General features: G+C 33.2%; 1 protein-coding gene across 4 annotated transcripts in view; it reads right to left on the bottom strand.

Moving 5' to 3' along the window:
- OSBPL8 (oxysterol binding protein like 8) overlaps positions 1-26,142 on the bottom strand; it is a 193,490-nt gene that overhangs the window by 56,632 nt on the left and 110,716 nt on the right. Inside the window, exon 1 of one of the 4 annotated variants that reach the window (XM_021713238.1) lies at positions 6,881-7,639. The exons of the other annotated variants lie outside the window; for them this stretch is intronic. Within the exon in view, the coding sequence (XP_021568913.1) occupies positions 6,881-7,025 (145 nt within the window). The 5' untranslated portion in view covers positions 7,026-7,639. Of the gene's footprint in view, positions 1-6,880; positions 7,640-26,142 lie in introns of those variants that run through there. 4 annotated transcript variants of the gene reach the window in all.

Below are 26,142 nucleotides of genomic sequence, written 5' to 3'. Positions count from 1 at the left end.
GTAGAGACGAGGTCTTGCCAAGTTGCCCAGGTGGGTCTTGAACCCGTGGGCTTAGGCAATCCACTCACCTCAGCCTCCCAAAGTGCTGGGATTACAGGCTGAGCACTGAGCCTGGCCTTTCCAATTTTTAAAACAATGCCACACATACAAAATTAAACATATTTTATAGTTGAAAAAACTAAGACTCACAGAAATTAAGTTGTCAACATGTGACAGTATCAGAGCTTATTCAAACTTAGGTCTCACTTTAAAATTCATCTTCAAAAAATGCATAAAACATAAATGTATAATTTAACAAGTATAGGGAATACTTATATAACCACCACCCAAATCAAGAAATAAAGAATTGTTAACAACTCCAAGGTGCAATTCTTAACCATAATCCTCTCTATCTTCAAAAGTAACTATCTAGACTTTTGCAAAAACTATATACTAGCATGTTACAGCAGGTATTTCATTCATTTTCACTGATTATTAGAATTTCATTGCATGACTATACCACCATTTATTCATTCTACCATTAATGGACATTTGGATTGTTCCTAATTTTCCCCTCTTATGAACAATGGTGCTATAACCATTTTTGCAAATGTACCATTGTAAACATATCCCTAAATTTCTCTAAGGTTTAAACTTAGAAGAATTCTTGGGTCACAGAATATACATATTTTCAACTTCAATGATACCAAATTATATACAAAGTTATCCTTTAATCATATTCATAGTAACATCAGTATGACAAATTTTTAACACTTTTGCCAATCTGGTAGATGCCTCGTAGTTTATCAGTGCGATTTTAGTTTACATGTCCTTGATTACTAATGATGATAAGCATTTTCTCACATGTTATTTTAATTTCCTCTTTGCGAAGAATCTCTTCAGATCTTTTGTACATTAAAAAAACCTGGTTGTTATCTTTTTCTTATTGATTTATGTATGAATTCATGATGTATTATAGATACTGGTCCCTTGCCAACTGTACTTGTTGCAAATACCTCCCTATTCTGTGGTTTGTCTTTTTACAGGATATATGGTTTCTTTTGATAAACAGCTTTTAATTTTAACATAGTCAAATTTTGGAATCTCTTTATTTAATGGTTAGTGCTTTTGAGTTTGAAGAAATTCTTCCTTTTAAAAAAATTTTTTTTAAAGATGTGGGGTACAATTCAGGATTAGGTATACAAATGTTCATTATGCAGGTACCCTTGTTGATAAGGTGTGCCCCTCTCTCCCCTAGCAGTTTCCCTCAGTTGCCAAGTCCACCCCTCCCCCACCCTAGCTGTTTTCCACTACTGTCAATCCATTTCTGATAGTATTTTGATAATTGTTCAAGGTCCACTTATGAGTGAGAACACATGGTACTTTGTTCTTTGTTTCTGTGATACATCACTGAGTATGGTAGACTCTAAATCCATCCAAGTTGCTGTAGAAATTCTTCCTTAAATCTATGGTCATAAAGATATTTTCCATTAAACAGTTTTACCTTTTGAATTTATGTCTATGATATCCGAAACTGATATTTGAGTATGGTGTTGTTATGTAGAGGTACAATTTCACTTTTTTTTGTATTTAGATATTTATTGACCCTCCAACCATTTATTAAAAAGAATGTCTTTTACCGATTGGTTTGCAGTGACATTTCTTCATGTGTCAAATACTCATACATAAAAACTAAGATAGACAAAGAGGTGGTACCTTATCAAACTGAAAAGTTTTTGCCCAGCAAAAGAAACCATCAAAAGAGTAAAGAGACAACCCACAGAATAGGAAAAAAGTTTTACAAGTTATGCATCAAAGGCCTAGCATCCAGAAACATACAAAGATCTCAAATGAATTGAAAAGAAAAAAAATTTCATTAAAAAGTGGGCAAAGGACATGAACAGACATTTCTCAAAAAGAGGACATACAAGCAACCAATGAACACATGAAAGAATGCTCAGCCTCAGTAAGCATTAGAGAAAGTCCAATTAAAATTACAATGAGATGCTATCTAACACTAGTAAGGATGGCTGTCATGAATAAGTCAAAAAGCAACACAGCTGCAGAGAAGAGGGGACACTTCTACACTATTGGTGGGAACATAAACTCATTCAACCTTTATATAAAGCAGTGTGGTGATCCCTCAAAGAAATAAAAATTGAGCTTCCATATGATCCAGCAATCTCCCTCATGGGAATATTCCCAGAGGAAACATATACAGCTCTACAAAAAAGACACCTGCATATGTATGTTTACTGAAGCACTATTCATAACAGTAAAAACATGTAACTAACCCACATGCGCATCAAAAGTGGACTAGATAAAGATAACATGGTACATATACACAATGGAATATTAAGCAGCCATAAAGAACAACATCTTGGACTTCAGCAGCTACTTGGATGCAGCAGGAGACTACCATACTAAGCAAACTACCGCAGAATTAAAGAACTAAATACTGCATGTTCTCACTCATAAGAAGGCCCTGAACACTAGCCACACCAGCACAAGGGTGAGATCAGCAGACATTGGACACTTCCAGGAGAGGGATAAGAGAGAGGGGCACGTGACAACACGCTGGGTACCTGGTCCATTATCGGGGAGAGAAAGCCAGTTAGAAGCCCAAACTTTACCTGCATGAAACCTGCTTACGTAGTAAATTCCCACTTGTACCTCACAACCCCCTAAAATGTTCATATATTCATTGGTTTGTTTCTAGACTCTGTTCCATTCATCTAGAATCTTAAGTACATATAATTTGCCTAGAAATGTTGATTGCAATGATGATCCTCGTCTTGTTCCTAATCTCAAAGAAAAACTATCAACATCCCGCCATTAAGTAAAATGCTTGATATAGCTTGGTTGTATATTTTTACAAATGCATATTTAATGTACATGGATTTAGGTATAGATATTGATGTATATACTTAAGGAAGTTCACTCTTTCTGGTTTTCTAAGAGTTACCAAAATGAAATTTGAATTTTATCAAAAAGCTTTTCCCACATCTGTTGAGATAATCATGCTATTTTTTCTGCGTTTACTCTACTAATGTGGTGAGCCACATTGATTTCTAATGTTAACCAGCCAATGCTGCATTCTTAGATTTTCACCCAACTTAGTCATAACACATTATGTTCTTTATAAAAAGACATTGCTAGTATCATTAAGAATTTTTATAACCTATATTCATGACTGAGTTGGAAAAATTATACAACAATCTCTTCCAACTGAACTTCACAAGGTTGAACTAATACTAGAGTTCTTCTCATCCCCTACCCCATTTTCTGAAAGCGGTTGTGCAAGACTGAAATTAGTTCTTCCTTTAATGTTTGACAGAACTTGATTTCTACCTATATGGAGCTTTTTAATCCAATTTCTTAATGGTTATTGTGACTATTCAGGTATTTCATTTCTCTAAAAATAATTTTAGTAAGTTGTATTTAATAAGAATTTCTCTATTTCATCTGGACTTTTCAATATATAAGCATATAAAAGTTCACAGTATACTCTTATATGCATAATATGTGCTCAATCTATAGTTGTATCCTTTTTCATTTCTCATACTGGTAGCTGAGTCTCCTCTCTCTTTTTCCTTATCAATCTTACCACGGGCTTATCTAATTTTATTAATCTTTTTCAAAGAATCGATTTTGGGCTTTACTGATTCTCTCTAGTGTGTATTCAATTGTATTAATTCCTACTCTTACCTTTATTATAGTCGTCTTTTTCCTTTTAGGTAATTTATTTTGCTTTTCTTTTTGAACTTAAGAAGGATATTTAGTATATTAATTTGGAATTTCTCTTCAGTTTCTAAAATATGTATAGAAGGCTTTATATTGCCCTCTAACCACTATTTTAGCTGTAGTCCACAAATTTCAATATGCGATGCTTTAATAATCATTCAGGTTAAGCATTTTTTCAGTTTCCATTTTGATTTCTTCTTTGATCTACAGGGCATTTAAAAATATATTCCTGAATTTTAAATACAGCAGAATTTTATGTTAGATGTAAATTTTACATTAGATGATCTCTCCTGCTTACTTTCTCCTGCTACTGCAATGGAGTATTATTATTATGAATAAATCAGCACTCTGTCCTTAAACTCTAATTTGTTCATAAAATACAAGTACTATCATCATTGATAAGGTGTAATATTTTAATATACTTTGTAATAAACCTGGCTAATTAATGTTTAATACAACAAAGCAAATTTTATGTTGCTTCAGTCTTGTTAAAATGAAATGATATATATACATCTACAAATGCAAATTTAATCAGTATCAACAAAATAAATAGAGAATTACTACATTAATACTAGCTATACTAGACACAGCCAAGAACCAAGAAATTATGCAGCAAAAAAATCTCTGGGAAGTAAAAAATATACTTTAAAAAATCTATACACTAAAGCTTATAGTCTATAGGTGTTTATAAATGCTTTTTCTCCCTCAAAGCCTATTTATTCCAATTGTTAGGTACTGTTCCCAGAGATTGGTAAAATGAGCATATCTAGAAGTAGTAGTTGAGATTATGAGAAGAGACAGATCATTAGATATAAACAAAGCAAAAATCACATTGCATCATGATGTTAAAATGAGTACATGAACAGGAGTATTATTTCCATATAATAGCAAATCAAAAAAGAAAAGGATATATATATACGAGGGTACCAAAAAAATGTATACACATTTGCAAACACACTTAAAATGTGAATACTTTTTTTGGCACCCCATCTAAACACATACACACGCACGCGCGTATTTATTTATTTTTATTTATTTATTTATTTTTTTTTTTTAAAGAGATGAGGTCTTACAATGTTTCCCAGGCTGGTCTTGAACTACTGTGCCTAAAGGATCCTCCCACCTCAGCCTCCCAAAGTACTGGGATTACAGGTGTGAGCCACCCTGCCCAGCCTGATACATTTCTTACGGTAGAACTGACAGAATAAGAGAAATTTTCCTAGAGAAAACTAAAATGAAAAAGAAGGGTCGTGCTTAAAGTGGTAAGACAAAATTATTTTAAAAAATCATTGATATAGAACAAATGTTTCCTTCCTGAATGATGTCAGATAAAAGCAAATAAATGCATATAAGACATTTTTTTCAGTACCATAAAATATCTCAGAAGAAATTAAATATATTTTTTACTTTTAACATAAATACATAACAAAAATCCACTTCTTTGAAGTACTTAATTCTACTCTATTTCTTAGCTGGTAATATAAAGCAGATATTTTGGAGAGCTTTTTATCACGGCTGGTTGTATTATGATTTTCTCTATTTCAAGAATTAGGGGGGGAAAAGCAAACCATTTACTTCTCTATTTTAAAACATCAATCCAAGATGACTTTCAATAAATTCTTTGACAAGATAAACTGACAATTTTGCCTTTAATTGACTAATTAAGTAAACATCAGACTTAAAAAGTGAAGTTTTCTATTGCTCATCAAGGTCACATGGTTATTCTCTAATACTAAGTAGTCTCGTAGCATGAAGGTCGGCAAACAGTATGTGTTGGCAAGCTTGTTGGCTTAGAAAAAACAAACAAACAAGGAGACAGAGACAAATACAGAAATAGCACTAAGTCTCACTGTGAAAACAAAGACAATATTTAACATTAAAAAACTTAAATATACTGTATTGCAAAGCCACTTCTGAATAATGGCAAACACTAAAATGTACACCATTCAAAACACATAGAAAAAGCATGATAGTAACCATGTTATGCTAAGAAGACTCAACACGGATTACAATGCTATTTAAAGCTTATGCTACTTAGGCATCAGTTAGGACTAAAGCTTCCAATTCTTTTGTGAAATGTCAGAAAACAAAATCTGTGAATTTCTAATAATTTATTTAATTGACCAGGTGAACACTTTCAATAAGGTGTTTCACTATCTCAAAAGAATGTATAAACCCCCTATCAGCAGGTATATTCCAAAAAGCCAAGATAAAGGTTAGTGTGAAATAGGAAATTCAATTCAAATTCAACAAAATTTAAGTGTCGGAAAAAAGATATGTGGTTAATGCAAGCACCAGTTTCTGTCAATATTTCTTTATCATGAGTATTAAAGAATACTTTTATTTTAAAAGAAAAATATATCCTTAAAAGAATAGATATAATTATATAGCAGTTAAAAAATCTAAAATGAAAACAAAAGATTATTTATATTTAAAAACATATATCCAAATATTTTATATAATTTCAAACAATAAACGATCAATTTATGTCTACATCTCATTGGCTAATATATGTAACACCTAAATCATAAGCTGTTAATGCTAAATAATTTCATTTAATAAATATTACCCTAAAGCATCATAACATTTTCTTAGTAAAAATTAATTGCACACAAATACATCTATCAACAAGAAAAAAGTATTTCAAATATTATACTTAGGCAGAAAACTTCACTTTAGTCAGAATCTGAAGTAAAAAGATTACAATAATAAAGATTAAAGCTTACACTGAACATCAACTTCAATACAGTTATTATGCTGCTGAAAATGGTCAAATATCAATATTAAATACCTGGGTTTCATTTGGTAAAACCTCAGAGCAATTTATTTATAGAATTTTGCATTTATCTCAAGTACAGAAAGGCTTTAACTTTACCAGTCATAGTGTTTATTGCTGTTATTAAAGCAAAAATGTATACCCTAAGCACTCAAGATTCCTTCTTTACTGAATTATTAGTTCTCAAGTTTTAGCTGAAAAGACTATAAGAGAAAATATGGAAAAGCCAAGCCATTTAGTAGCAGCTACTGAAACCTAAGCTTTCACTACGGAATTGTCCTGCTTAAATGAAAGCAGCCTTAAGATGCTAAAATGCCTGGCTTATTTTAACGAAAAGTCTGCAAAAAATTAAGACAAGAATGTAAGATTAAACAAACAAACCTGGCAACGAAGGAGAAAGTTCATTGTATCCTCCAAACGAAGCATTCCGGACAAGCTTTCGGCCATCAATTCGTGGAGGAAATAAAACAGGCGAAACCCCCGTATATGAAGAAAATCTACGTTGTTGTGAGCTCTCTTCTTTCATGGCTTAGGTCTATTTAATGTATATGCTCATCCAGAGGCTAATTAGACCAATAGGGCAAAGATAGGCTTTTCTCTCACATCCAAATGTAGCAAAACCCACCAGCACAAACAAAGGACACACACATTTAACAGCAAAGGAGAAGGATCAGAGACTGTCAAATCAGCAATAAACAGATAGAGAAAGAACTGACAGAAAAGGCATTAAGCCATGCTGCTGTTTTTTAAAACATGGACTGATAAACAAGAAAAGCTATTACACTAATGCTTTACCTTTCTGTCACACCAGTAATACCCTGTACTGAATTGCTGCTTTAGGAAAACAAAGGAAGATCAATACTTAGAGATTCAAGATGAAGTAGTAAAGTCATTTTCTCTTCTTTTCTCAAAAATGCAAGCCTTTTACAACATGCATTTGTTTTTGTAGGATCCAGCCACACTTCCCACCTCTTCCGACTCTTTGCTTTCCAGCTTTTGCTTACTTCAAATATGGATATAAACATAACACTTTTTATCTTCTCTGAAGTGTCTAGATTTATATCTAATCTACTGCTTGCCTCAGCCATGATTAAGAATTCATAAGGTAAGATATTCTTTCAAGTGCAATTTTGATAGATTCCAACAGTTAAAGGAGAGAATAAACATTTAAGTTTTACCTCCAGCAGGGATATATGAGTCATTAAGACAGTGTTAACGCAAACCAATCAACAAAGAAGATTAAAATGACACTAGAATAATGCTGTCTGCTCTAACACACATTCCTTGAAACAGATATGAGCTGCTACAGTTCCTCTTCATTATATTTAAACTCATCTACCAATGAGTATATTTAAGCTGTTCAAAATATATAACCTACCAATTAGTACTTTCCACTTAAAACTGACTTTTTTTAAAAGCAACTTTATTATCAGAGTAACAAATGGAAATGGCTTTCTTTTACTATGGTTAAAACTAAATGGTGGTATAACCACACATCATTAAATCTGACAGGCATTTCCCTATTTTTAAAATGATACCATCTCTTTATATCTAATACTTAAATTCCAAAGAATTATGTCCTAATATATTAAAATCCATTTACCTTATCCTATCTTAATTCAAATTTAAAAGTTTCAGTCATTTTTTTCTCTTTATGTGTCCTAGCGTGATTTTTCTGATTATAATTCTTACTTTCATGCTGAAAATACACCTACTCAGCTGGACAATAATTAATTCAGTTACAAGTTACTTAATAGCTCATTTATATAGATTACCTTGCCATAAGGTCTCAGTTTTTCCTGCCTCACTATGCAAACACTTCAAGGCTGGTTCTCTAGCCATACACTTAAGATCCCATATAATCTAAGACTGTTTCTGTTTACTAGAAAGACATACACACACCACAACTCCATTTCTTGTACATGACATATTCTTTCTTGGGCAAAGGCATTTCAAAATCAATTCGTAGAAAATAAGTTTATGGTTAATACCCATAATTGCAACAAGTCTGTAGGTTTTTTGGGTTGGTTTGTGGGTTTTTTTGTTTTTTATTCTTTTCTCTGTCATAAAATGTAAATTATCATTAGCCGTAGACAATAATTATAATTAATACATGTAATGGTGCTTGCCTTTCAAGGCATAAAAAAAAAAAAAATCACAAAAGGCATTATACCAGTAAAAAAGTTTAATTTAAAATTAAATTATCTGGGTTCAAATCATTTAAAAGGGTTTTTCAAAAAACAAATCACTACTCATTAGTAAGTTGAAGAATCAATTTGGTGGGTCAAAAATAGTGTTTTTTAATATTAAAATAGAATAGGTCAGGATAAAAAATATCAGAGTGCATCCTACTCAGACATTAAAGGGCTAGCTGTTTCATGAATCCTTTTTTTAGACTTTAATATTGCTATATATTATTATGTTTTCAATAGTGATATTAAATGTATTTCTTTCAGGAGGTAACAGCCCAAATTGGAAAACACTGATATAAACAATATCTTTCTCTTGAAATTCTGTAACATTAATAAGAAATTATAAAATGTTATTACCACTTTGCTACTGAAGAGACCAATTACATAAGTTATCTCCGGTCTAGTGACTCTTTCCATATTAAAATGGTAGACATTCAGAGGCAAATACCATAAAAGGTCATAATAAGGTCCTTTAGAATCTGCTATATGCCCAGAGAAAATGCCCAGCCTAAGTATCACTTTCTACATAGCTAGAAGACTCAGACCGTGGAAGACATTTCATTGTAATATTAGAACTTTAATGTGTTATCTGGACAAATTCCAGACCACCTCTATTTTTAAAAAAAAGATGAATAGCAGGCATAGCTGATATTTGATATAATCTAATTTAGTAGTTAGAAAACCCATTTAAATTCTGTGAAGTTCCATATGCATGCTCATGATAAGATGCAATGAATTAAGTCAGGATGAAAGTACTATATAAGCTACATCTATTATCTTGACTCTCAAGATAATAAACTTAGGTTTAAGAGATTTTAAAATCAAAACATTAAAAACAACAATCAACCAACACGAATATTAAAAAGTATTAAGTCCAAACACAAAGAAAATCACTACTCTATAAAATGAACTAAACATCTAAAACCAGTACAAAAATTCAGCAGTAAGTTTCCTTAAAGAATGCACAATTCAAATAAGACTATAGCTGACACATTGGAGCAGCCCAGGCTTAGTAAACAAGTCTACTAATAATCTTAAAATGACATGTAGGTTGAGATGAGAGATAATGTCCTTGGCTTTAAAATAAGAAACATAACAATAAGACTCTTTGTCAATCTCCCTCTTCTAATACAGTAGAGTAGTTTCTTAGCTATAATTAGTAATTATTCACTGATGATTCTACGGTTTGAGAATTATACTAAGCAGTCTTATTATCCTATATTTCCTCATAAAATATCACTGTAGATTCTCCATTATCAGCATTAAATATGTTCTCAACATAAAAGCACATGTAAATACACAAACAAAATTAAAAGAATAGCTTTTAGACTAGATAGCATTCTTGTTCATATTTCCATATTCATAGTAAGATGTATAAGACAGTTTCCTTTAGACAAAATGTTCTTTGTAATTTCGTATATATGTATATAATCATTTATTCAATAAAAATTTAATGAGCATCTACTATGTGTTGGGAATTATGTTAGGCCCAAGACAGCTATGAATATAATAATCCCTGGTTTCTGTTCTTATTGACCTTTCAATATCTGTGAGTATGTTTGCTATAATTTGAGTGAAGCACAGAGACTCTGTTCCCACTAAGTAAAGACTGTTCCCACAAAGTAAAGACTGTTCAGAAAAATCTATTTAACTGAAAACGTGCAAAGCTAATAGTATCTATGAATGTAGCCATCACAATACTACCTCATAATTATAAACAATATGATTTATGCATGTTCTCAATAAATTCAAATAACAATGTGACATACAACAGGAGTATCCTTGTTTTATAGATAAGGTAATGGCTGAGAGACACATATCTAAGGTCATACAGCAAATGAGCAATAAAGCCAAAATTAGAACCGAGCCATGGGAATAGTATTTACTTTTCCTCTCCTTTTCCTACGTCAGCCAACACAAACACCAGCATTAAGCACTTTTTGGTAAGGTGAGACTCAAACACAAAGGATAAATAAGATGGGATCAGCTGTGGCCTGGCTCCAGCCTCACTGTATCATGGCCTAGTGGGAGCCATGCCTGCCCAGAGACCCACCTGGCAGAAGCTATGCCTATCAGCACCCCTGGTAAGGCTTACTAACTTCAAGCCCGACTCTCTTAAGGCAGCCCAGTGACCCAGCTTCAGCCCTGCTCTAGACCATAGCCCCAAAGGTAGTCCTGTTCACTAAGTAACCTGCTGGAGCATCCAATGGAAAAACACCCATCTGCATTCCTGATAATAGGCCTACCATCTACAGAACTGACCGAGGTCCCAGCCCCATAACATGGCTTCAGTCCTGCTCAACTGTGTTTCCAGATGTAGTCCTGTCTATCCAAGAACAAGGTGGAAACCATACCCACTCCTCACTCACCACTGCCAACCACAGACCCAACAGAAGCCATGTGACCTAGTTCCAGTCTTGCTCAATCACAATGTCAAAGGGAGTTCCATGGGTCCAGAAAAACAGGAGGAAAAGGGAAAAGGTCTTCATCTGATAAATCCAGTATGTAAAGACTGGAAGAGGCATCTGCTTCTTCAAATGCAGAAGACACTAACATAAGCCTATATGAATCACAAAAAATCAGAAAAATAGGACAACACCCCAAAAGAATGAATAAAGCTCTGTAACCTCTCCTAAAGAAATGGACATCATGAACTACTTAAAAAGATTTTTAAATGGCTGTCTTAAAGAAGTTCAGTGAGCTACAAGAGAACACAGGGAACCTAACAAAATCAGGAAAATAATATATGAACATAATGAGAAGTTTCATAGAAGGGCAGAAACCACAAAAAAAGGACCAAATGGAAATTCTGGAGTTGAAAGTCACAATAATGGAACCAAAAATTCAATAGAGGGCTTCATAAACAGATTCAATCATGCATATTTGAAGTCAGGTCACTTGAAATTAGGCAGAGAAAAGAACAATGCCAACAACAACAACGAAAACAGAATGAAAAAAGCATATGAGACTTATAAAACACCATCAAGCAAATCTATTTACACATTATAGGAGGTTCAGAAAGAGCTGAGAATGAGAAATAGGCAAAAGATTTTTTAAATAAATGATGACAGAAAGCTCCCCAATCTGGAGAGAATATCCAGATTCATAAAGTCCAAAGAACCCTAAATAGATCAAACATAAAGAGATCTTCTCTAAGACACATTATAATTAAACTGTCAAAAGTCAAAGACAAAGAGAAAATTCTGAAATCAGCAAAAGAAAAGCAACTTGTCAAATCCAATGGATCTGTAAGACCACATACAAGCATTTTCCACAGAAATCTTGCAGGCCAGGAGAGCATGGAATGAGATAGTCCAAGTACTAAAAAATAAACCCACTGCCAACCAACAACAATTTACAACATGAAACTGTCCTTTAAGAGTAAGGAAAACATAAAGACTTTCCCAGACAAGCAAAAAATGACGAAAATTCATCACAACTAGATCTGCCTTAAAAGAAGTGCTAAAGGAAGCTCAAGTTAATATTAAAAGACATTAAACAACAACATAAAAGCATATAAAAGTATAAATCTGAATGCTAAAGGTAAACATAAAAAAACCCCACAGAATACTGTAATAAAAAATGTAATACTAGTATATAAATTAGAAGACAGAATTAATCAGAAAAACTATAGCCACATAAACTTGTTAATGAAACCATATAGAAAAAAGTAAAATCTGTTATCCATTCCATAAAGTATGAAATGAGTGCAAAGTATCTGTAGGTGACTGAAGTTAAGTTCGTTATCAGTCTAAAACAGACCACTATGACTATAAAATATTGTATATGAATACCACAGTGATCTAACACAAAAAATGTACAATATATAAACAAAACATAAAGAGAAAATAATCAAAGCACACCACCACAAAAGATTATCAAATCACAAAGAAAGACAATGAGAGAAAAGAAAAGAACAATGAACAAAACAGCAACAGTAACTCCTTACCAATCTATAATTACTTTAAAGGTAAATGGACTAAACTCCCCAATGAAAACAAATAAAATGGATAAATGGATAAAAAATAAAACCAAGCTATGTGCTAAAACAAAAAACTCATTTTAGATTTAAAAACACACATAGGGTGAAAGTGAAGGGGTAGAAAAAGATATTCCATGGAAATGTTAACTGAGAGAGAGTAGAAGTAGCTATACTTACGTCAGACAAAACGGATTGATGACAGTCCAAAATGGATTTGTGACAGTCCAAAACTATCACAAGAGACAAATAAGGCCATTATATAAATAACATGTTCAATTTAACAGGAAGATGAAATAATTACACACACATATGTGTGTTTATGTGTATGTGTGCACCCAATATCTAATATCCTAAACATATAAACCATCCTAAATATAGAAAGCAAGCATGGACAATCTGAAGGATTAAATGACAGCAATACTAAAATTACAATTACAATATTGTAAGCAATAATTACAATGGTAAGAGACTTCAATTCTCTGCTGTCTGTAGTAAAAAGATCATTCAAACAGAAAACCGAAAGGAAACAACAGAACTGAACAGCACTATAGACCAAATGGACCCAATGGACACATATGGAATTTTCTACCAATAGCAGAGGAACAGAAATTCTTCTCAAATGCAAATGAAACATTCTTCAGGACAGATCACATGTTAGGTAACAAAAAAGTCTCAACAAATTTATAAGATCAAAATCCTATCAGGTATCTTTTTTTATCACAAAGGAATGAAACCAGAAACCAGTAATAATGAGAAAACTGGAAAATGAAAAATAAGTGAAAACTAAACAACATACTCTAAAACAGTCATTGGGTCAAAAGGAATTCATAATGAAATTTTAAAAATATATCAAAGCAAACTTACCAAACCTTGTGGGATGAAGCAAGAACAGTACTAAGAAGAAAGTTTATAGTGGTAAGTGTCTAATTTAAAAAATAAATATCTCAAACAACCTTACTTTAAACCTAAACTAACTAGGAAAAGAACACACTAAACTCAAAGTTTGCAGAAGGAAGGAAATAAGAAAACATAGAGCAGAAATGAATAAAAGGAAGAATAGAAAAAAAAACCCTAAGAGTTGGTTTTCTGAAAAAGAAAATCAACAAACTTGGCTAGACCAAAAAAGAGAGAAGATTCAAATAACTAAAAATCAGAAATGAAAAAATAGACATTACAAATTATATCACAGAAATACAAAGGTTCAGGAGACTACTATGGATAATTATATACCTCATAAATATAGACACAAAAATCCTCGATAAAATACTAGCAAACAGAATGCAACAGCACATTAAAAGGATTGTACATTATGATCAAGTGGGATTTATCCCTGGTATGCAAGGATGATTCAACATATACAAATCAACAAATGTGAATACTACATTGGATGAAATATAAAATCACATGATCATTTTAGTAAATATATTCAAAAAAATTCAACACCTATTCATAATAAAAAACTATCAACAAAATAGGTACAGAGAAAGTTTACCTAAACACAATAAAGACAAAATACAAAATGCCCACTGCTAAAATCATAAACAATGGGGGAAAAACTGAAAACATTTTCTCTAAGATCCAGTATAAGGTAAGGATGTCCACTCTCACCACTTCCATTAAACTTAGTACTGCAAGTCTTAGCCAGAAGAATTGGACAAGAAAAAAATAAAAAAATAAAGAAGATTATCTCTGTTTGCAGATGACATGATTATGTATGCAGAAAACCCTAAAGTGTCAACAACAACAACAAAGCTGACAAATTCAGTAAGTTGTAGGATACAAAAATCAGTGGAATTTCTATATGAAGGGAGACCCTCAAAACAAAACACTGGGATTTATTTATAAAAATTGTGTATTTATTCTTACATATTTACGCTTCAGTCACCTTCTAATATTATTCATTTGATGTAATACACCTATTGGGATGTTTTTGCCATTGCTCAAAACAGTTTTTGAACTCGTCAATTTGGATGCCTTTTAATGCTTCTGCCATTTTTTGTTTCACCTCTTCCACATCAGTAAAACATTTCCCTTTGAGGACTTTTTTTTCATCCAGGGAAACAAACAAACAAAAATGCTTGTTTTTTGAGATCAGCGTGAGATCGGATGAATAGGGATGGTGGGGCATGGGGGTCATGCTGAGCATGGTATGAGCAGGTGCATTGTCATGGGGGAAGAACCAGTCGGTCACCTGTTTGCCACAACTTGGGATGTTTCTTCTGCAAATTGTAATGCACCCTTCTCAAAACTTCCAGATAAAAACTTTGGTTGACCATTTAATCTGGAGGAACAAATTCCAAGTGTACTACAAGGGGCCTGCCCTCTAAAAGATAATTCCAGTTTGGGGAGTGTCCCCCAGGGGTACAAATAATAAGCTATCCAAAAGGGAAATTATGAAAACAATCCCATTTACAATAACAAAAAAGAATAAAGTACTTAGGAATAAGCTTAGCCAAAGAAGTAAAAAATTATGTTGATTAAGGAAATTTAAAGAAGAAGCTGATAAATGGAGAGACATCTCATTTTCATAGCAGACTACTATTAAAATGTTCATACTAGGCTGAGGTGGAAGGATCACCTGAGCCTAGTAGATCAAGGCTGCAGTGGCCATTAGTATGCTACTATACTCCAACCTGTGCAACAGAGTGAGACTCTTACTCAAAAATAATAGTAATAAGTACCTTAAGTATTCCTCTTCTCATGTATGTTTTTATACTTGTCCTATGCATTATAATGACAGGTACTATACATTTGTGTGCATTATATTTTCAACACACATGCACTCCTGCATAAACAGTATAGTGTTGTTTTATTATTACATGTATGTTTTTGCTGCTACAAACTATATAGAAAAGGTGTCATAATGTCAATTTTAATCTTTTCTGTCAATATTATATTTTTGTGATATATTCATCTTTAGTTTTGCATGGCAGGTGTCAGCACACTTTTCCTGAAAATATCTGAATAGCAAAGGGCCACATACTGTATGCTGTACAGACCACACAGTCTTTGTGACATCTACTTAACTCTCTGCTCATAGTGTGGAAGCAGCCACAGATAATATATAAGTGAATGGAGATGGTTGTATTCCAATAAAACTTTATTTGTAAAAAAAAAAAAAAAAATGTTCATACTATCCAAAAAGAATACAAACCCAATGCAATCACTAACACAATACCAATGATGTTTTTTAAAAAATATTTTTGAAATACTAAAATTAATATAGAATAACAAAGACCTAGAAAGCCAAAGCAATCTTGAGCAAGAAGAGCATAAAACAAAGTTGGAAGTATCACACTTCCTTATTTCAAAATATATTACAAAATTACAGTAATCAAAACAGTGTAGTATTGGCATAAAGACACACATGTAGACCAATGAAATAGAACAGAAAGCCTAGAAATAAATCCATACATTTATAATCAACTAATCTTCAACAAAAGTGCCAAAAACACAAAGCAGGAAAAAGACATTCTGTTCAATAAATGATGGTGGGAACACGGGATATCCACATGCAGAAGGAATTTGACCCTTATCTCATACCATATACAAAAATCAATCCAAAATGGATTAAAGACTTACTCAAACTCAAAAACTACTAGAAAAAAACATAGGAAAAAAAGTTTCTTGACATTGGCCAGGGCAATGATGTTTTTGGCTATGATCTCAAAAGCACAGGCAACAAAAGCAAAAATAGAATACACTGCATCAAACTAAAATGCTGCCGCACAGCAAAGAAAACAACCAACATAATGAAAAGGCAACTGAGAGTATGGAAGAAAATATTTACCACGTATCTGATATGGCATGAGTCCCCAACCCCTGGTGCTGGTCCATGGCCTGTTAATAACTGGGCTGCATAGCAGGTGGTGAGCAGCAGGCAAGCAAAGTCTCATCTGTATTTACAGCTACTCCCCATTGCTCACATTACTGCCTGAACTCTGCCTTCTGTCAAATCAGCAGCAGCATTCGATTTTCATCGGAGCACGAACTCCATTGTGAACGCAAGATATCTAGGTTGTGCACTCCATATGAGAATCTAATGCCTGATGAGCTGAGGTGGAGCTGAGATGGTGATATTAGCACTTGGGAGTGGCTGCAAATACAGATTAACATTAGCACATTAACTGCCCAGAGACCATAATAAATTAATTGCTTGCAGATTCGTATCAAAACCCTATCAGTGAGTGGCAAGTCAGTTGATGTACTTCAATTGTGCAGTTGCATCTGGTGGCAGGCTTTAAGTCAGAATCCAACACTTATTTTAGTGTGTGTGTGGCCTGCCCCATTATTTTACTTACCACTTCCATCCACGCCTCTTTTTTGTTTATGATGAGTTGTATAATTATTTCTATATAATAGGACAAAAGTACACAATAAATGCTATGCACTTGAATCATCCTGAAACCATCCCCTCACCCTGGTCTGTGGAAAAATTGTCTCCCATGAAACTGCTCCTGATGCCAAAAAGGTTGGGGACTGCTGTGACATGGGGTTAAAGTCCAAAATATACAAGGAGCCCAACTAAATAACAACAACAAAAAGTACCCCAAGTCTTAAACAATCTAATTAAAAAGTGTGCAAAGGATCTGAACAGGCAGTTCTCAAAAGAAGACATACGAATGGCCATCAAGCATACGAAAAAATGTTCAACATCACTAATCATCAGGGAAATACAAATCAAAACCACAATAAGATATCACCTCAGACCTGTCAGAATGGTCACTATAAAACAGATATAATTTTTGACTAGGATGTGGTCAAAAGGAGACTCTTGTACACAGTTGGTAGGAATGTAAACTGGTACTGTCATATGGAAAGTAGTATGGAGGTTCTTCAAAAAACCAAAAACAAAACTACCGTATGATCTAGCAATGCCACTTCTGAGTATACATCGGGAGGAAATGAAATCCCTATCTCCAAAAGGTGTTCACTGCACATCCACTCCCATGTTCATTGCAACATTGTTCACAATAGCTTAAGATATGGAGACAACCTAAATGTCCACTGATGGAGAATGGATAAAGAAATTGTGATACACATATACAATGGAATATTATTTAGCCTTAAACAAGAAGATAACCCTACTTGTGACAACATGGATTAAACTGGAGGACATTATGCTAACTGAAATAAGCTAGACACAGAAAGGCAAATACTGCATGATCTCTCTTTTATGTGAAATCTAAAATAGCAAAACTCATTGAAGCACAGAGTTAGAATGATGGTTGTCATAGGTTGAGGAGTAGGGGAAATGGGGAAATGTCAGTCAAGGTGTACAAATTTCAGTCATGTAACATGAGTAAGTTCTGGAGAAATCTCATTACTGCATGGTGACAATAGTTAATACTGTATTGTATACTGAAAATTTGCTAAGAGGAGCGATCTTAAGTGATCACACACATATCAAAACAAAAACAAAAACAAAACTGTGAGGTAAAGGAAATGTTAACTACACACACACACACACACACACACACACACACTCATACACATATATGTATATAAAACTCAAGTTGTACAAATATAGATCTATAATTTCTATTTGTCAATTATACCCCCAAAAATGTTGAAAAAATAAAAATAAGAACATCATTCCAGGCGGTAATGGGACTTATGGTGGGAAGGGAGAAAATGAACGATATCACAATTGTGAAGAAAGGAGAGTCTATAGACCTTAAACTACCCAATTGGATTCTCCTTTACATATAAGGGCAATTTGTAAATCAGGAACTCAATGCAAAACTTTAAAAACATCTATGTTTCAAGGATTCTACAACTAGAAATCTGCAAATATATTACAGAAAGCCTACTACTCTATCCAGGCTCTGTTTTTCTCTATACCATACCCATTCATATACTCCAAAGACCACTAGAATCTTACAGTCTTTCTCTCTACGTAGGGAAAACGAGTTCTGAGACAATATTGTTTATTCTAGGATGGCATGCATGAAGACTGGTCTCTCTATTCCCTTTCCTAGTTGATGTTTATACTGGTGCCAATGATCACATGTTTTCACTTACCTACCAGAGACTCCATCCAAACTTACTTTAAAGTTAGACATAAATAACTGGCTACCACAAGCCAGAAATTGATTAATGACAAGCCTAACAAAGTCTTTAAGAAGATATTTTGGTTTCATGGCTATAACCACATTTCCAACTAACTTCATGATCCATAACTTCATCCAAAAACACAGTAAGTGTCTCATCTTTACCCTGAATCTACAGTCCTCTCACATGGTAACTGATATAAATCTGTGATATTTCACATCTTGTTAGAATTATTGCTATATACCTTATTTTCTGCTATTCTAAGTGGTATCTTTTGAATTGTACTTTGCTAACCATTAGTTACTGGTACCTAAAAATGCAGTTAACATATATCCAGTAACTTAATAATTGTAATAACGTATATGTCAAACAGAAGGGTCTATATAGAAAACTTACTAGCTGCAAATTAAAAATGTGTTTCTTCCTTTACTTTCTTATTTTTTTTTTTTTTACCTTAGTCACTAGCTAAATTTCAAGTATTGACATTCAAGTGAATTTCAAATGTTGAAATGAAGTACAGATAGTACATACCTTTTTCTTGTTCTAGTCTAATCTTACAAAGTTAAGAAAGTTCCCTTCTATTCTTAATTTGCTAAGAGTTTTATGAAGGGATGTTAAAATTTTCAAATATGGTTTATTTATTAGTAGGATAGTGACATAGTTTTTCTTCTTTAATTTGTTAAAGTGTTAAGTAAAAATCATAGATATTCTAATGTCAAACCCATCCCTGCATTCCTGGAACAACTCGACTCTGGTTATAATGTTTATCTTGCTAGTTTTAGTTTATTTTAGAATTTGTATTTCCAGGTTCAGGGGCAAGAAGGTCTCATAATTTTTCTCTCTTGCAATGTCCTTGTATGCTTCTCATATAGAAGCCTCCTTTAGGGAATGTTTCTTTTTCTATTTTATCAACTCTAAGATATCATCAACTACTGGCTATATCCCTAATTTCAGAAAGGTCATAAAATATGGGAGGAGGTGGAGAGTCTGATGACATTTGTAAGATGTAGAGCACACGTCTCAAATTCAGAGATGATATAAAAGTGCTTTAACAGAAGCAATGACCAACAGAGACTGCAAACACCATCAAGTAAACATTCAACTCTATTTCAGATATGATAGAATGTGTATGTGTTTGGGGAGAGTACTTTTTAGAATTAATAAAATATATTGTGAGAGTAGAATTATTTTTGTCCCTAATGGCTTGGTAGAGCTTGTTTGTAAACCTACCTGGGCATCATTTTTTTAAAAAATAAAAGTAACCTATATTACTAATTAGTTTACTTTTAAGGATTATAAAAATGAGAATTTTCTGTTTACTAAGTTAATTTTGGGAAGTCATATCTTTCTAGAAATCTGTTCATTTCACCTAATTTTTCCCACTTATTGACTTAAAGTTGTTTATATTATCTTTTAAACATCTGCTTGTATCTTTAGTTGTGCCCTCCTTTTCATTCCTAATGTTGATTTCTTTTTTCCTCTTAAGCTTGCCACAGGCTTGATAATTTTATTAGCCTTTTCAAACAACCAATGCTGTCTTTCCTGATCTCAACTGTGTCTATTTTCTATTTAATTAACTTATTCTCTTTATCTTTATTATTTCCTTCCCCTGTCTACTTTGGGTTTATTCTATTATTCTTTTTCTAACTAAGTTAAATGCTTAATTCATTATTTTTCAGCCTTCCTTCTTGTCACATAACAGCAATAAGAATATTATTTTGTAGATTTCCTACTTGGGAATTGTGAGGCCTCCTTAATCAGAGGGTTGTTGTCTAAACGTTTCTCAGCATTCTCTTTTAATATTGCCTCTCACTCATTAAATTATACTCTGTATCTGATCATTCCAACTGGAGAATTTACATACCTGGATGGTAGGTAGTTCATGTGGATTCTCTCTGATGGTGGCTTATTACCTCTTGTGTTAATTATTTCTTCATATCCTTGTCAGCATTTGGTGTTGTCAGTGTTTTAGATTTTAGCCATTCTAATAGGTGTGCAATGTATCTTACTGTTTTAATTGCTTATTGACTTTTAATTATAAGCTCATATATAATTATTTGAGGTTTGTGCCTAAAATGCTTTCCTCTAAAGAGGATTTGTATTGATTCTTCCAGGCACCTGGGCATACTAATAACACAAGATTGTTTTAAACTTAACTGGGAGGTGTTTTTGCCACAGAGATAGCAAATTCTGACCCCAAGCCCACAAGCATATATGTGCTTGTGTTTAGGATTTCTTAAGGAAGATTCTCCCCTCCCTCATTTTTGCCTAGAATCAAGACAGGCAAATTCACTACAGTTTTTCTCTGTGGTCATGTTTTCTAGTAAATTAAATAAGCATGCTGCCCTTCAGGTCTTTCAATTTTATGAGGAGAGATCTCCAATTCAAATTTCCATCATGAATGGGCTACACGTTTTACTCTTGCCTCTTGTTAAAACCCAAGCTTTAGACCTTCAAGAACTAGCAGGTGCAGGCTCAGGAGCTCATCATCTCCTGGAGTCTCACTTTCTCAGTAATTCTGTCCCTTCTATTAATTCCCTTGTTTTACTAACAGTTCAGCCACACTTTAAAAATAAATTTAGAAAATATTTACCTAGCATTTTGATGTTCTTACTAGGAGGTTTTTCTCTAAACAACAACTCTGCCATGTAAGTAGAGCTGAAAGTTCGCTTACATGTTTTCATGTTTCCTTATAATATTTCTCTACTTCTTTTTCCTAAATTTCCCAATTACAAATTAAACCCATAAAGGCAGGGACTGGGTATCATCTTCAGTTTGTTCTTGCCTTCCAGTACAGAACTATTTACAAGCGGGCTATATAAAGGCCAGCTTAAGAGAGAAGACTCTTAGAAAACCTTGTATTTCCCCAGGGAATATTTGTCCACCTGCCACAAACATCCTTCCTTCACCTGAAAAGAGATCCATTTGCTAAAATTTCACTGTTTCATTCTTAAAAAACATTTATATATGTTCAAAGTTACAACAACCAAATAAAATGGGAACAAAAATTTCTATGAAGTTACTGCTTACCTTCTCTCAGAAATTATGCAAATATTACTTGGTGAACTATACTGATATTATTTTGTTATATATTTATTAAAAATACAGAAGCTTGCCTCTCCAGGCCTCAAATAAGAACAGGAAAATTGTAGTAGTTCCTTGCTAAGGAAAAGATCTCAGTCTTTCAGATTTTCAAAACAAAGGTTAAATCCCAACAGAAAAGAGCTGAGAACCTAGTATAAATAATATCTGATAATCTTTTAACATCATCTTAAGTAAATATATATAAAAAGAACTTCTTTTCAGGGAAAAAATATTCTCTAGTGTTCTCAGTGGTCACCTTTCTGCTTTGTTAAAGAAGTAATTAATAAGGTCTGGCAAGAATAAGACAGACTCCCGTCATCTTTGTAAAGAAGCTTAAAACAAAGTTGAATTCTTCATTCTTACATTTCAATAAACACTTTTAAAGTATTTCAGTTTTCTCTGTAGGAACACAGGAACAGCTGAACACAGATGCCACAAAATTTTACAAGAGAAAATTAGAAAAATATTTTATTTTTATTTTCTGATTTGCCAAATATTATATTTTCTTCCTTATCTAATAGGCACTTCATAGCTCTATGACAACTAGTCAAACACAAGAAATTTCAAAACAGAAAACAACCATATCTTAAGAAATAACTTGAAGTATAAATAACAGAAATCAAATACATGAAGAATTTAAAACCTCAGATGAGAATTAGCATAATTTCTAATTCATACTCTTTCTAAAGGAAACCATCCTTGGTTGCAAACTAAAGAAGAACATGGGGGTGGGGGGTATAAATACCAAGCCCTTTTTAGGCAAAACAATTTCCATGAAGTAGAACATACATATTAAAGAACACTTTTGTTACATGTGTATGATCAGAATTGACCCTAGAAATGTCTTACCAAGAAAGGAGGAACTGCTTCGATTCATGAAGGAAAATGACTTTTAGGTGCCCTTTTATGTATGAACTACTTAAATGAAGGTAGTCTTTGTTAGTCACCCGAGATTATATCAGCAATGTCTAACACTGTCACCCTGGGGAATCTGGTACAACATCTTCACATCAGGAAACTCTGTATGAAAGAAAATTCCCCTTTACTTGGAAATTTTCTATTAAGTTGTAGATATAAACCTATCATATCATTTTTAATGCTGCTGGAGCATTTAAAGTCAAGGGACTTCGCAGGCTTAGGAGAATGTACTAAGGACTAAGAGAAACATAAAACTAAAAAGAGACAATTTTAATTAAAGCCTAGATAAACAAAGCATGCTCTAAGTTAATTTTGGTAAAACTGATTAAGCAAGTAAACTTTTTGTTTACAAGTTTCAAAATTTTATACATTAAAAATTAGTTTGAAAAAGACTCATCTAAATCTTGGCAAAGTAACACCATATTCTCTCACAAAACACTACAGTTGAAAGATGGTATTTTAAAGATGAAAACATACAAAACAGCTTTTCATAACCAAGAATAAAAGGAGAGCTACAGGATAAACTAGTAACTCAGGAAGCTTCAATAATAACCTCAAACATAAACCAGAGAGAATAGAGTGTTTACCCATGAGATAAGCTATAATTTAGTCTCCAGGCTCCTTTGGCATTGTCCTTATTTAAAAGTAGGGGAGTGAATAGAGAAAAACAAGCCTAATTAATCTATGTCTGTCTTCCTTGATAAACACTGAAATACGCTAAGCTCAAACAAGTCAGCATAAAACCAGTACCGACCTATTTAAGAGACTGTAATTGTACTTAAAACTATCTTAAAGTAAAATGACACTAAGCCTTTGAATAAGAAAAAAAAATCTGGAAGAGACAGTTTTTGGAATAATCTGATTCATAACCATAATCTAAACATGTAACAGATAAAAAATTATCTTGATGTATGTGGGATTAGTAAGAAGGGTCAGAGCCTCCCCAGCTCTTAAAAAAAAAAAAAATCCTAAATGATGGAAGAAAACCATACTGTGAAATATTTAAGTGATAATAACCTTCATTAAGTTGGCATAAATCAATATGCACAAGAGATTCATTATTCCAGAAAACAGGAATAATGAAAATGGATGAAATTCTTATATTAATGATAAGCAATCATTTACTTTTACGCATGTAACTTTAGGCATCTAACTCTCTTTGCAAGCTACTTGTTGGTGAAACTATACATACCTATCCTAATAACAATATAAAGCAGCATAATTGGAAATTCCAAGAGTACTGATATGAGAATTTTGAAAAATGAGAAAACAGTATCACCTAAAAAAGCCTTATAAAAGATAAGCGATTTAAACTACATCTTCATGAATGAGGAGTATTTGAATAAGCAGGGGTAAGGGAGGAGAACATTGCACAGTGTAGGCCCAAGATAAATAAAAGCATAGTCTCACTGAGGAACAGTGTAGAAAGCCATTTAGTTGGGTCCATGATGACAAGAAACACAAGATGAAACTGGAAGAGTAGAGTAGAGCTTCGACTACCAGAGATTATGGAAGTTGCAATTTATGCTTTCAATTACTGGCTTCCATTTGCTGGTCCAAATGTTGCTAGGTCAGACACATTTGGAAAGCTTATAAACACATCCATTACTGAGCCTCATCCTAGAGATTCAGAAAGGATGGAGTGAAAATTGTATCTAAGCAAACCACCCCGGTGACTCTCAGACACAGCCAGTCTTAGATGCCACTGCTCTAGGCAACATTAAGCCATTGTCTTTTTGAGAATGGAAGTAAATGCAGGCATCTAGTTAGTTTTTCCATTAGAAGCTTGAATATTAAAAAGTGGCATTTCCATTTAAAATTCTCTATTTCTTTATTCACATTATTTATGTACATGGTTCTCCAGTCATACACATCTATAAGAATCCTGAACCCATCATAATCTTACCAAAATATGTAGCAGTAACTTTTATTTGGTTGTTTTGTTAAGAAAGAGTGATTCTAGCATATTGGAGGGCGAGGTCCTGATAGCAGTTAGGAGGTTGAGGTACTAGGTAATGCAGGCATGAAATGTGAAGACTCAATCCAGGATTGCAAAAGAAAGAATGAAAATGAAGAGAGAAATCAGAGCCTTGAGAATATATAATTTCTGTAAGAAATCACAGAAAGTGTTGTTTGCAACTTCAGGGTGGGCAAAGATTTCTTTAATAGGAAAAAAGAACTTGAATCTTAGAGGAAAATTTATTAAGTTGGGACTCAACAAAATTAAAAACATATGCTCTTTGAAAGAAACCATTAAGAAAATAAGAAGGCATGCCAAGACCAGACGAAAATACTCAAAATACACACAGCTATCAAAAGATGATACTAAAATATATTAAAGAACGCTTAAAACTCAATAGTAATACAAACAAGTCCATTTTTAAATGAGCAAAAATACGAACTGACACTTCACAAAAAAAGATATAAAAGTGGCCAATAAGCATATGAAATGATGCTCAATATAATTTGCATCAAAGAAATGCAAATGAAAACCACAATGTGATACCACACTATACTCCCACTAGAATGGCTAAAATTAAAAAGATCAAGGATGCAGAGCAACTGGATTGCCCACGCACAGCAAACAGTAATGTAAAAATGGTACAAATACTTTGGAAAACAGTTTGGCCATTTCTTATGAAGTAAAACGCACAGTCACTATATGACTCAGCAATTGCACTCCTAGGTACTGTCCAAAAGAAATAGGGGAAAAAAACTCCAAACAAACATTATACACATAATAGAATTTTATCAAAAGACAGAGTTAAAGTTCAAAAAATTTAGAGTCTCAAAAATATAATGAAAAAATTGATTGAAACTTAAAAAAAAAAAACAAGCTTGAGTTTTATCTAGGTTTAAATCCTAGCTTTATCACATACCATAATCTTAGGGAAGGAAATTACCCTTACCAACTTTATCACATACCATAATCTTAGGGAAGGAAATTACCCTTACCAGTTTCCTCATTTGTAAAGTGGGGAAAATAATGATTTATACACCATAAGGTTCTTGTAAGAATTCCATGGGTTAATGTATATAAACGCATGAGGATCTCTAAATGCAGCTGCTATTATATTATTATCAATAAGCTTTTGGAATTCTTACTTATTTGCATTCAGAAGTTCAGGTATGGTCATGAATAGCTGAGACATGGTAAATGCATCAAAGATATTTTCTAGACCAGGGGTCACTAACCCCTGGGCTGCAGTCACTGGCCTGTTAGGAATCCGGCCACACAGCAGAAGGTGAAGCAGCAAGTAAGTTAAACTTCATCTACAATCACTCCCCGTAGTTCCCATTAGTGTCTGAGCTCTGCTTCATGTCAAATCAGTGGCAGCAACAGATTCTCATAGGAGGGCAAACTCTGTTGTGAACTACACACGTGAGGGATCTAGGTTGCATGCTCCCTGTAA

This window comes from Carlito syrichta, unplaced genomic scaffold, assembly GCF_000164805.1.
Source record: "Carlito syrichta isolate Samal-C Ts95f unplaced genomic scaffold, Tarsius_syrichta-2.0.1 Scaffold304360, whole genome shotgun sequence".
NCBI lineage: Eukaryota > Metazoa > Chordata > Mammalia > Primates > Tarsiidae > Carlito > Carlito syrichta.
This window is presented reverse-complemented; position numbering and strand designations above follow the sequence as displayed.